Here is a 12,163-nt window from a genome sequence, read left to right on the forward strand (position 1 = left end):
AATAAATAAAATCTTTAAAAATAAATAAATAAATAAATAATTTTTAAAAAATGAAATGATGTGGAACTTTTACTCTTAAGGTTTATATTAAGCATGAAACAGAACTGTACACTTTCAAGGGGGGATCTTTATAGTAGGAAGAGCATCCCTCAATAAAACTTAAAAAAATAAAAGAGGAAAAAAGTTGTAAAATGCACATACAATTAGATGCTAACACAGAACCACCAGAATGAATAGAAGCTAAAGAAACCGACAACATCATATAATGGCGAAGACACGGAGGCACCAGAATGCTCCCGCTAAGAATGAACAATGGTTGCGACCACTGGATTCACGACTGTTGAGGCTGAACCTACATACACCCTGCGACCAAGCAATCTGCTCCTACATACTATATCCAAAGAAGTGTGTATGTACTTGCACCAAAGGGCCATGTTCATAACCACAGTATCCATAGCAGACACTGGCAACGTTGACAGGCACGGATAAACTGTGCTATTTTTATGTATAATACTCTACAACAACAAGAGATCAATTACTGTACACGCTGTAAGATGGACGAATCTCACACACAAAATGTTGAGAGCAACCAGAAATAAAAGAGGGCTTGCTCTATGATTCCATTTATAGAAAGTTCAAAAATAGGTAAAACGAATCTAAGGTAGCAGAAATAAGAATGATATTGGAGGTGGGGCAGACAGTCACTAGGAGGAAACGTGAGGGAGCCTTCTGGATTCTGGAAACACCCTGATCTTGAGCTGGTTGGTACTTACCATGGGTGTGTTCATTTTGTAAATACGCAGTGTTCTCAACGCTCAAGACTGAATAAATATGCAATGTTCTAAACACTCGCAATTGAAGCATTTTACACTATATCTGTTACACACACACACAAAAAGAAAAATTAAATTGATGGGTTCAGGTGGGAACCCTTGAGTCTCAGGCCCCCAACAGGCCATATACACCATTCCAGAAGCCCCCGGAGAGGACTGGACTAGAACAAGAAATTAACTTGTTAGCTTGATGACTTGAGTCATCAGTAATTACAGCAATCACTTTTACTGTAACTTTTGCAGAGGGCCAGGCCTAAGCTACGCACCCAGCAGGCACTTGCTCATTCAAACAACGTCGCAACAGCCGAATGAATTCAGTACCACAAATGGCCCCATTTTATAGATGAGAAAATCAAGGCTTAGAGGATGATCGCGCACACCCAGGAAGTGAGGGAGCAGGATGGAAGACTCCAGCAATCTAACCTCAGCCCCTAGGCCAACCTGCCTCCAGATGAAACAGTTCCTTACCCGGAGACTGCAGAGTAGAATCTTCAGCTAGCTCGTGAAGGCCCAAACGTGCAAAATTGTGAGGGTGCGTGGAGAGGGTGTTTTGTTCACTTTCACCAACTCATGAAGGAACTTCGGATACAGAGGATGGGTGCATTTGTGGCCTGCAAAGGGGGCGTGGAGCCTTGAAGTCCTCCAGAGTCAGATGCCAGGCCTCTGTGGGCCACTGTGAGGACCCCGGCCCGGGGGGGCCAGGACTGACCGCTGGCCAGGGCTCCCAGCAGCCCCTGGGGGAGGCCCAAGACCTGTCCGGACACCAGTTCCCATGGGTCCCCTCAAAAGCTGGGCTGGGAAGTCAAGGACAGGGGTGGTCACAGCGATGGGACTGGAGTCGGGGTGGAAGACAGGGCTCTGTGTGACGGGAAGGGAGCTAAGTCTGCTCCACGCCAGAACAAAAGCACCCCAAGCTGGTCACATCCAAATCAAGGATGTTCAAAATCACCGCCCTCTCCCCAAATCTGTTCCTGCACATTCCTCCAAATCCAGCTTTTGTCTTCCTTCTCTGCCCCGCCACGTGGGTCTTAGCAGCCCAACCTCTGCAAGGCCCCAAACCCTGGCTGTCTCCAGCCTCCCTCCCTGGTCACTACCCTCTCCCGAACCGCCTCCCCATCACTATCTACCCAGACGGCCTCCAGCTGGCCGTCCAGACTAATTCTGTTAAATGCTTATTTTGAAATAATTTCAAACTTGGGAGAAAAGTTTGAAATAGCAGGATGACCTGCCCCATAACCTTCCCTAGGTCCAGCCGTTGTGAACACTCTCACTGTCGATGTCACTCCATGTCAGTGATTTATCGGTGTCTCCCATACATGCATAAATTACAGATAGTACTTTTTCTCTTCCCGAGCCATTCCTGAGAGTCAGTCGTGGCCATCGCGTCCCCTGTCCCTAAACATGCCAGCGTTCGTACTTCCGAAGAGCAAGGACATTCTCTTCCAGAAGCCCAGTACAGTTAACAACTTCCTGAAACCTGCTATTGATTTGATACTATCAGCTCATCTACAACCCATATTCCAATTTCATCAATTGCCCCGAGGACGTCCTTTAGAGCAATTTCTTCCCTGATCCAAGATCCAATCGCGGGCTGTACGTTGCCTTTTGCTGTCACATTTTTCTCTGCCTTTTAATCAGGAACAGTTCTTGGCCTTCCTTTGTCTTGTATGCCACGGACACTTTTTTTTTTTAAGAGTCCAGGCCAGCTCCGTAAAATGTCCCTCACTTCAAATCACTCCCTCGGTTTAAAACCCTCAACTGCCTTCTCATTCCTCAGCGTGAAATTCCAAGACCTCATTACTGGCCTTCGGGGACCTGCAGGGTCCCCCTCCTCTCCTCCCCCTGGCTCCCGTCACTACCTCACCACCCTGCTCCTAGAGCCCCTCACTCCTGGGAGCCCCTCACTCCAGCCCAAACAGACCCTGGGCGTTCTCTTTCCTTCACAGCCTGTATCTCTTATTTAAAATGATTTCCTTCGCTGATCTGTGTACTTACTGCCCGGCCCCCACACTAGGACGGGAGCTCCAGTGAGGGCAAAGATTTTTGTCTGGTCATTGTCGGATTCCCAGAGCCAGAGTAGTGCCTGGCACGCAGGGGGAACTTGGAACTGGTTTGCTGAGTAAATGAACAAGAAAGGAAGCGCTTGGATTGACAGCCAAAGAACCGGCAGGCAGGCTCAGAGATCCAGGGGGCCGGGGGAGGCCCCTCCGGAGTCCAGAACCTCCCCCAGGCTTCTGCTGTGCCTCGGGCTAGAGGAGGAAGCACCCAGCAAATCTCCTTTATCTCTGGATCGCATTACTCCACCAGCCAGTCCCACTGATTAATCTCTTTAAATCAATCCCAGTAGGCCGACGGGCTGGATTCCAGAGATAGAGCTGATGGACCCTGGAGAAGGCCCGTGGCCCCCTATTGTCCACTGGCCGGTCCAAAGTACAAGGCCTCTCCGTCCTGATCCTTGGGTTCCACCCTCCATTCATGTATCTTCCAGGGCCCAGCCAGCCGCAGGAGTGGGGGCAGGGAGAATAAACATCCAAGTACAAAATCCTGCTAATAGGTCTTTAATTGCAGCCTGAGGAGGACCTGAGTCCAGGCCTCCCAATCCCAAAGCGGAGAGGCAAGCCTACCAGGTGCTTGTCACTTACTTGTCCATTTCACCGACTCCTGTGACCATTTAAGGGCTCACACTACAACAATGCTCAAGGTTACCGGGAAAGTAATGGCCAACCAAACCCCATTTACTCTTTATTTACCTCCTCCTCCGCACAGCAAAGAGCGGAACCCCTCAGCCTAGACCCATGATGCAGGAAGGCATCTTCTGGACACCCTCCCTCACCACAACCCCTGTCAACACCTGGCTGGATGTGGTCCCAGCCCAGTCCCAGTCAGGGTCCCCCTCCAGCCGGGAGCTTTCCCAGAGTCTCCCGGAGGGCCAACTCCCTCTGCCTAGGAGGGCTGGATTCACAGGCACTCCCACCCACTCTGCCCAGCCAACTGGAAGGGGTCCAGAGGTAACCTGGCCTCTCACTGCCTCGCTGTGTGACCCAGGGCACAAGGCTCAGCCTCTCCGGGCTTCCCAGAACAAAAACAAACAAAGATAGGGCTGATAAGGCTGGCCAGACCTAAGTTGCTGACTGCCAAGTAGGAGAAGCGCCTGAAAGAGAAAATTTAGCACCTGCACCCAGCAAAGAAAGAGGGGGAGGGGTGCTGGGTTGAGGAATTTGTAATCCACCCCGCCCAAGCAGTGAATGGAAAGCAGCTCCCTACCTCCTGGCTAATGGGATTAGCGCAGGGCTGGGCTCTGGGGTTGGCCTAGGGTCCAGGGTCTCCCAGCGGCCACTCAAGGTCGGGGTAGCAAGGGGCAGCGCCAGCCCCCTCCTGCCCTTCCTTCCTGCGCTTCCCAGAGCCTGCCTGCTACTTCCTCCGTGACCTCGGCTGCCAAGCACGCAGAAGTCAGGCAGCTCCTAAGGCAGGAGGCCCAGACGACAGGCCTCTGCAGCCACCTCCAGCTGGACTTCCTCCTCCTGCCTGCTCTTCACCTCTCTTGCCTCAGCCTCCCCGTCTACCTAATGGGTGTTAGGCGGTCTGCCCACTACAGCTAAATTCAGCCGGGCCCTGGCTCGCGGCACGCAGGCCGAGGCACCCCTTCATAGGGGCTGTTTTTACTCCTGCTCATTAGGGCACCTGGCCTCTGTCAGGCAGGAACCAGACTACAGATGGGGCGCCCCCTCCCAGGCTGGGGGAAGGCAGAAGGCCAGCGAAAGCCCTGCCAGCCAGGAAGACCCAGGCTCTGACTCCCAGGCCAAAGAACTCTGTCCTCCACCCTGGCTTGGTCGGAGTGACCAGATGAGCTCAAAAGATACGCAAATACAAAAATTACCGTGGCCTCTGGGGGCGCGCAAAAGGGGATGGCTCAAGCGGCCTTCTGTACCCCAGGGCTGCCCCCGACCCCTCCTCTAGAATCCCGGCACCCCTCCCTCGCCCACAGCGCACCATTTGAGAGAAAACCGTAGCCCTGGTCACGGTCCCCTGGGCGGAATGCGCCCACAGCTCCTGGGGGGACTCACGCACGCCCCGAGGCCAAGACCCAGTCCTCGCAGCCCCCGCGGGCAGGGATGTCTGCACTCGCTGCCCCGCGTGTGCCCCTCCCCTGCCCGGCGCTTCACAAAAGCCCTTTGTCCCGCCGAGCCCCGGGACTCCGGTTCCTGAAAAGTTCCATGAGAAAAATCAAAGAGAGAGGCAAAGCCAGGCGAGCAGGGCCTCGCTCGAGAGGGCAGGAGCGGTGGGACAGGGCCAGGGACGCCGGAGGTGTCCTTCCCAAGGCCGAGGGGCATGTCGGCGGCTCCCTGAGAAATCGCAAGAGTCCCAGACTACACTCTGGATTTGGGAGAGGTGGATTTTTTTTTTTTTTTCTTTAAGTGAAGCGTAGGACGCCAGGCAAAGAAGCTGGAGGCGGCCGGGGAAGAGGGACCGGCTGTCCCTCGGCGGCAGGTCTGGAGGTCCCCTGTCTCCCTTCCCACCCTGCCCGACTGGAGCGACCGCGGCCCGCCCAGGACAAACTTCTCCCGCCCGGGTGCCGTCCCTAGCGAGCCTGAGCGGCCCCTCTCGGGAAACGGCAGAAGCCTCCGGGCCCTCTCTTGGCCACCTCCTCTCGTGGTTCCATGTCAGACCCAGGGTTTTACCTCCTCCGGTCAGGGCCGGCCAGATCCGCTCCCACGCCGCTTCCTTCCCCTAGCTCTGGGGAGGCGGCCGCCCAGCCTCTGCGCCCCACCGCGCCGCGCGCCCGCCTGCCCGCCCGCCTGCCGGAGAACACGGGGTTCCTGGGGCCGGGACTGCTGCGCTCCTGCCGGGGTGTGCGTCCTGGGACAGCCGCTCTCCTCCCGCGGGCCGAGGGGGACCCCGGGGGACTCCGCCCGCGAGCCAGAGACCAAGCTCTCCGTCCTCCCCACAGCCCCAGGCGCTCGGGCTGCCCGGAGACCCCGCGCGGTGCGAGTGGAGAAGCTAGGAACGGAACCGGGGCCCACGGGCGCCGGGCAAGGGCGTTTGCCAAGAAAAGGTTTCGAGCTCGGGGAACGGACGTCTCAAAGAGTGTGGAGCTGGCTTATTCTTTTCTTGCCCAGATTTTTGAAAACCCCAGCCTGGGCTGGAGCCGCAGGGGCCCTGGGGTTGGAATCGCCCATGTGGCTCCGATTTCAGCAGACGCGTGTGCTCTGGGAAGGCACCCCGCGCACCGGGGAAAGCAGCCGAGCCGCGCACCCTCTCCGCAGGATCCTCGGGACTGGCCTCTGTCCCGGGCCCGAGGGTCTCCCCGCCCTGGGAGCTGAGCCTGCCCGCACTCCCGTGGACCCGCCGAGTGCAAGGGAGGTGCCGCGTCCCTGCCGAGAACGCCCAGGAACAGGCCGAGCAGTGTTTCCCCCGGCCTCCCTCCTCAGGATCCCGGGGGGACCGGAGGGGGGCGGCCACGGCGCAGGGCACTTACCCGGGTGCGGGTGGAGATTGAGGCCGGCCATGTACTTCCCGGGCGGCAGCGGGCCGGGCAAGCCAGAAGCGGGCAGGCGTCCGGCCGCAGCGGTGCCCACGCGGTGGCTGTCCATAGCCAGGCCGGACAGCAGCGGCGGCGGGGGGCCGTGCACGGACCGCGGGGGCCCGAAGTCTCGGCCATCCATCCTCCGCGGGAGTGCCGCAGCCAGCCCCCCACCCGGCCCGCGGGCCTCGCTCAGTGGGACCTAAAAGTTCGGCCTCCGCGTAGTCCCAGAGTCCTCGGGCGGCGGGGGCTCCGCGGCGTGCATGGCGGCGGCGGCCAGCGGGGCTTGCGCTCGGCTGCGGGCCCGCGGCCCGGGGCGCACAGGCGGCCGGCGGTGGGGCCCCTCCGGGCGGCCAGGCGGAGCTGCGCGAGGCGGCGCACACGGCGTCTTGGCGGGGAGAGGAGACGGGCCGCGGAAGAAACAGGAGGGGGAGGGAGGAAAAAAGGAGGGGGGGGGAAAAACAAAGTTTCAGAAAGTCGTCTTGCCGTTCGGGGTTGGGGACTGCGATTCGGGTGGCCAGAAATGAAATCGGGGGTAACCCGTTTTCCATAGAAAGTAAAAATCCATGTTCCTTCCTGCGGCGGCTTCAGGCTCCCGGGGACCCGGCTCGGCAAGTGGCCGGTGGAGCGCTGCGCCCCAGCCCAGACTGGCTCGGCGGCTTACGGGTCCTCCCGAAACTGGGGAAGGCCCCTCAGCCGCTCCCGGGCTGCATAAATACAAAACCTCCCAAGTGGGATTGATTCCTGGGCGTCACATGCTCCGGGGTTTCAAACCGTGAAACCTTTCCATGAGCAGTTCGAAATGTCTCCCTAAACACTGTGTCACTATCTGATCCGGAAAGTTTAATATTTAACCTTTTTGGCCCCTGGCCTGCCTTTTTTGAGTCTGCTTTCCCTAAGCTCGCCCTGAGCCGCCCATTAGTGTTTTGTTTTGTTTTGTTTTTTTCGGGAGAAAGGGTGCAAAGACGGTTTATTATTTTTTAAAGAGACTCCGTGCCTCCTCCCGCCGCCCCCCTCGGGCCGCTGTGAGTCGCAGTCTGAGTCCGAGGACCCGAGACGTGGCATTCTCGCCCGAAGACTGGAAAGAATCCTTCAAAACAAGCTTTGGTTTCATTTTCCAACGCCTTGGCCTGGGAATCCTGCGGCCCGAGGACGTGGCCTGACGCGGGGGATTTGGGGGGAGGGGGGCGGTCGCTCCAGGGTCTTGCTCCTACCCTAGCTTCCCCCCCAACCCAAAAATAACCTACAAAGAAAACCTTCGCAGCGCGGGCCGACCAAGGGGCGCCTCCCCCAGCGTTGGGCAAATCCCCCTGTAGTTCCAGTTTAAAGCTGTTTGTTTAAAAGATTTGTCGTTTGCCGATTCCCATGGGGGCGGGAGGGGGTCTTGGAGCCAACCCTGCCCTCGCTCTCCGTCTGCCCGCAGCAGCTCGGATTCCTGATTCCGGGAGGCCCGGGCGCTCCTAGAGCCGCCGATCCACGCCAAAGCCACCGGCTCCAGGTGCCCGCCCTGCGCCCCACGACCGGTGCCCAGCCCCCCGAGCTGCAGACCCCCTCAGCCGCAAACCCCCCGGCCTCCTTCTCCAGCCTCCCTCCCCAACTTTGCTAAGGGTGCTTATTTTAACCTGGTTTTGGTTACAAACACCCCCTTCCCTCCCTCCCTCGCTCACTCCCATCAGGCTCTGGTTACCAGATCCGCGTTTACTTTGGAAAAATCTAAGATCGCCACATTCGAGGATACATGTCTTAAGGAGGCGATGAGCTTTCCGTGATTTTTTTTTTTTTAATGTTCTTTGTGTAGCTTTCTTTTAAAAGCTAGAGCTTCGGAGCATGCCCCGACGCCCCACTTTGGGGAAGTCGGGGTGAAGGCCCCCGGAACACCCTCGCTCTGGTAGAGAAGCTGGCTCGGCCATCTGCGGGCTCCGCTGCGTTCTCTCTACTTTTCTCCCCCTCTTAAATGCAGTTAAAATGGCTGAATTCCGGCTTTTAATTAAAAACAGCCTATAATCGAAAACGTCTCGGCGTCCCTGGCTCCCCCGCCGCCTGCCGGGAACCGAGAAGGGAACCGACGCCCCTCAGCCCGGCTGGGCGGGCTGGAGCTGGGCTGAGGGCTCAGGTGGGCGCCCGAAGCACCGTGGCCCGCCCCCACCCTTCCCAGGGCGCCCCCATCTCGCCGACGCCGGTCCCCGATCCAGCTCTTGGGGGCCGGAGAGCTGCGGGGATCCCCCCGCGCACCCCGAAGGGGAGGGGGTGGGGGGTCAGCTGGAGAAGTTTGGAGACCGTCGCGCCCGGCCAGGGACGGACCGGCGGCCTGGCGGCGTACCTGGCGCGGCGGGGCTCCCGGCTCCGGGCTCCGGTGACGGCGACTCCGGTGGTGGCCCCGGCTCCCGGCGCGGCTAGGCGCCCGTGCTGCCCGCCATCCCGCCGCTGCTGCTCCCCTTCGCCACCCGCAGCCGCCTCACACTTTTTGCCCGCCTTTCCTTTTTTTGGTAGAAAACCGCTCCCCGGGCCGAGCGCTCGGCGCGCCAACTCCTCCGCCCTCCCGCGGCCCGGCTCCCGCAGCCCCCGGAAAAGCCAGCTTTCCTCCCGCCGAGCTCCCCGCTTTTTAATAAAATCCAGGTAGCGCCGGTTTAAAGAATCCCAAATCTCCATATACAGCCCGGGATTGGAAAAGGTACATTACACAACCCCCCTTTCAAGTTCCTCTCGCTGGATCTAAAAAAAAAAAAAAAAAGCCAGCGGGAGGGGGGAGGGGGCGGCTGGGGGAGGGGAGTACTCTCCAGCGAAGAAACACGCATTGTTCCCGGGCGCCCGCCTCCCCCCCCAGGCCGGCCCCCGGCCTCCATCCATTGGCCGCGCGCACCGCCAATCACGCGCATGTAAACACCTTGGCCCTCAGCCATTCCTATAAAACCAATTACGGATCGAGGGGCTCCAGCAGTTTCCAGGCTCCCCACGGCGGGGCTGAATGATCAAAACTGGTGGTGAGAATTTTTCCCGGCCGTTTCTAGGCAGCCCTCCCCCTCCACCAGCTCGGACCCCCCTCTTTCCTCCCTCTCCTCCCTCTTCCTACCCCCTCCCCCGGCGTCTAGGCTGAGTGATCAAAATAGAGGAAGATGGTTGTCGCCGCAATCCAGGGCTTTGCAAGGCGCGGTTTAATGGGCCGCCTGTCAGCTTCCTGCTCGCAGGAGGAGGTGACAAGCCGAGCGAGCCGGGAAGGGCCTGGGGCCCGGCGGGCTGCACCCCGGGCCCGGGCCCCCTACCTTTTCTGGGGCGCGCCTTCTAGAACGCGCGCTGGAGACGCCAAAACAGACAAGGGCTGCTTTTTCCCTTTTTAACTCCCTCTTTTAAAACAAAGCAGCGATTCATTCCTTTTCCCCCAGCAGCGCGGTTGGGTGGGATGGGCAGGCGTGAAGGCCCTTTTCCTAGCCTCGGCCTGCGGGTCCCTCCCTGAAACGCGGTGTCAGATGGTTACTGATTAATATTTTGGAGAGGCAGCGGCGGCGGGTAGCGGGTGAGTCTCTAATCTTCTAAAAGGGGTTCCTATAGAAACGCGGGCCGGGGCGCGCCCCTCGCTCGGCCCCGGCCGGGGCTGTGGCGCTTTGCACCGCGCGCCCTTCCCCAAAGCCTTTCTTTGCGTGGGCGCTCCCCTCCTCTTGCCCCCCCCCCCAAAAAAAATCAGAGCAGAAAAAAGGATTAGATCGGCTGAGCGCGAACTGACTCCCTCTCGACTCTGACATTTCAGCCTATTAGCATTTCTCCACGGGGCCTTCTGAAACCTATTAAAGTGTAATATTAAAAACCTCTTGGCTGGGGGCCTCTCTCGCCTTCCATCCGCCGCGCCCCCTCCAGGGAGGGCGAGACCGGGAAAAAAAAAAAAAATCTGTTGAGCTCAGAGGAAGCAGAAGCCAAGCCCAAAAAGTGCTTGGCTGGCCGCGGCGGCCGGAGGGGGAGGGGAGCCCCAATCCCCCAGACTTTGTACTTTTATTTTGCGCTTTCAGCAAAATCCTTTCTCGGTTGAGTCGCCGGGAGCTGCCCGCGGCAACCTACTTGGCTGCGGGCGCGAGGACTGCGGACGCGGTCGGAGGGGCGGCCCTGGGGCCCCCGCACCCTCTCTCTGCAGCCCCGCAGGGACCCGTGCCCGACTGGGCATTACGTACCCTCAAATGGAAGCTTGGAGAGGCAGAAATCCTTGCCGATCCTGCCTCGGAGAGCAACCGCGGTGATTAGATTTTAATTAAAACAAGAGAAGCCCGCTCTTTCGCCCCGCGCTGCGGACTCAGCGTTTTCGCATCGCTGGTTCTTTTTTTTTTTTTTTTTTAATCCATTTTTAAGCAACTTTTCTGGAGGGGGAAAAATGAGCTAGTTAGCGCCCGTTCGTTCTATTTTTTTTTTCTCCACTTTTAGAAGAAAACGGGGAGAGGGGATAGGCTTGGAGAAAGCGAAATGGGGGTGTCTAATTTAATTCCAGTACAAATTTGAGGAAAAAAGTTCAGCCTCTTGAGGGCAGTTTCAAGTTGCCCTTCCAGGAGCCTCTGCGCTGGTTTCGAGGCTGCCCTCTTTTGGAAGCTGGAGCTCCGCAGGGGGAGGAGGGAGGAGTGAGAAGTAAAGAAAGGAACGAAAATAGCCGGAGCCGAGGGGAACAGCGGCGGAGTCCGCGCTTGGAGCAGGGCGCGCAGGTCTCAGTGGCGGCTGGGGCGGCGGGAGGTTCCCGGTGCGGCCCCGGGACGGCCAGGAGCAAAGACGGAGAGGAGAGGGGGGTTAGAGAAAGGAGGTATTGTGTCTTGTGTGCCTTGGGGGAGGGGGTCGACTGCAGAAATAAAATAAATGCAGTTGAGTTGCGCGGGGCTGCTGGAAGCCGAGGCAGGGGAAGGGGCAATGCGTGCGGGCGCAGCCCCGGTAGGCGCCGAGCATCCTCGAGCCTTATCCGAAGGCCTTTGTGGGTTCCTAAAAGACCCTCCCATGCCTGAGGCCCCATCGTTTCCCCACCCCCCTGGTTGCCATCCAATATTCGGAGCCCAGACCCTGATCCCCCACCCCATTATCCCCGCCCTGTATCTGGAATGGGTTTTTTGTGGGGGTTGTATTTTTTTTTTAATTAATTTTCATATAGCTCAAGCAAAAAATAGGTATCTTGAGAAGGTTGAGGTGGGCAATACAAAGGACTTGAGGGCTGGGGGGAAAAAATACAAAGCCTATTTTTATAAATGTTTAATGTTTTCACCCCTGGATGCTCCAAGACGCCGTAATTGTGAGATGGCGGGGTATGTGTGCCATAAATCATTTAGTTGCTAATAAAAATTCTGCCTGTTTGCCCTGCATTTGCCAATGGCGTTTGCATTTTCCAAGTATGTGCCTTGTCTGCGTGGCGAACCGAGCCTGCATTTCATTAGGGTCGCGGTTCGGGGTAGGCGAGACCCCCCTCCCCCAACCTCCTCCTCCCGGGCCTTTGTGGGCCCCAGCCCCCTCGCGCCGCCCTCCCGGCACAGACTCACGCCCGCGGCCGCGCTAGTCACCGCCCGAGCCCAGCCGGGCCCAGGGCCTGGGGACGCGGCGGCGGCGGCGGCTGCTCCCGGGTCCTGGTCGCGCGGTGCGCAGGACAGCCTGCCCGCGCCCGCTCTCCGAGCGCAACGCGCCCCGCCGAAGAGCTGCCCGCCGCGGCCGGCCCGTGCACACCCTAGTCCTTGCACGTTCCCCCCCCCCCCGCCGCTGGGCCCCGCGCCCCGTTGCCCCCGCAGTCGTTGGGTAAACAGCGTCCGGGAGCCATCTTGGGGCGGGGGGGACGGATCCCAGGCCCAGTGGTGGGCGCAGC

General features: G+C 58.7%; 2 protein-coding genes across 7 annotated transcripts in view; one reads left to right on the forward strand and one right to left on the reverse strand.

Annotated features, from left to right (window-relative positions):
• Window positions 1–11,113, reverse strand: part of TNRC18 (trinucleotide repeat containing 18) — an 88,357-nt gene extending 77,244 nt beyond the window's left edge. For 4 of the 6 annotated variants that reach the window (XM_081819025.1, XM_081819023.1, XM_081819026.1 and 1 more), the window contains exons 1-2: window positions 8,675–9,081; window positions 6,310–6,742 (exon numbers count right to left, since the gene is read on the reverse strand). In XM_081819025.1, coding sequence (XP_081675151.1) covers window positions 6,310–6,496 — 187 coding nt within the window. In that variant the 5' untranslated portion in view covers window positions 6,497–6,742; window positions 8,675–9,081. Of the gene's footprint in view, window positions 1–6,309; window positions 6,743–8,674; window positions 9,082–10,511 lie in introns of those variants that run through there. The other 2 variants (XM_081819029.1, XM_081819028.1) reach the window with 2 other exon arrangements.
• Window positions 11,114–11,607: 494 nt separating this feature from the next.
• LOC115941305 (uncharacterized) overlaps window positions 11,608–12,163 on the forward strand; it is a 5,912-nt gene continuing 5,356 nt past the window's right edge. The window contains exons 1-2 of the mRNA XM_081822765.1: window positions 11,608–11,615; window positions 11,841–11,978. Of these exons, the coding sequence (XP_081678891.1) occupies window positions 11,608–11,615; window positions 11,841–11,978 (146 nt within the window). The remainder of the gene's footprint in view (window positions 11,616–11,840; window positions 11,979–12,163) is intronic.

The sequence above is a fragment of the Leptonychotes weddellii genome, chromosome 5 (genome assembly GCF_054177405.1).
Source record: "Leptonychotes weddellii isolate Sample4059 chromosome 5, ASM5417740v2, whole genome shotgun sequence".
Classification (NCBI taxonomy): Eukaryota; Metazoa; Chordata; class Mammalia; order Carnivora; family Phocidae; genus Leptonychotes; species Leptonychotes weddellii.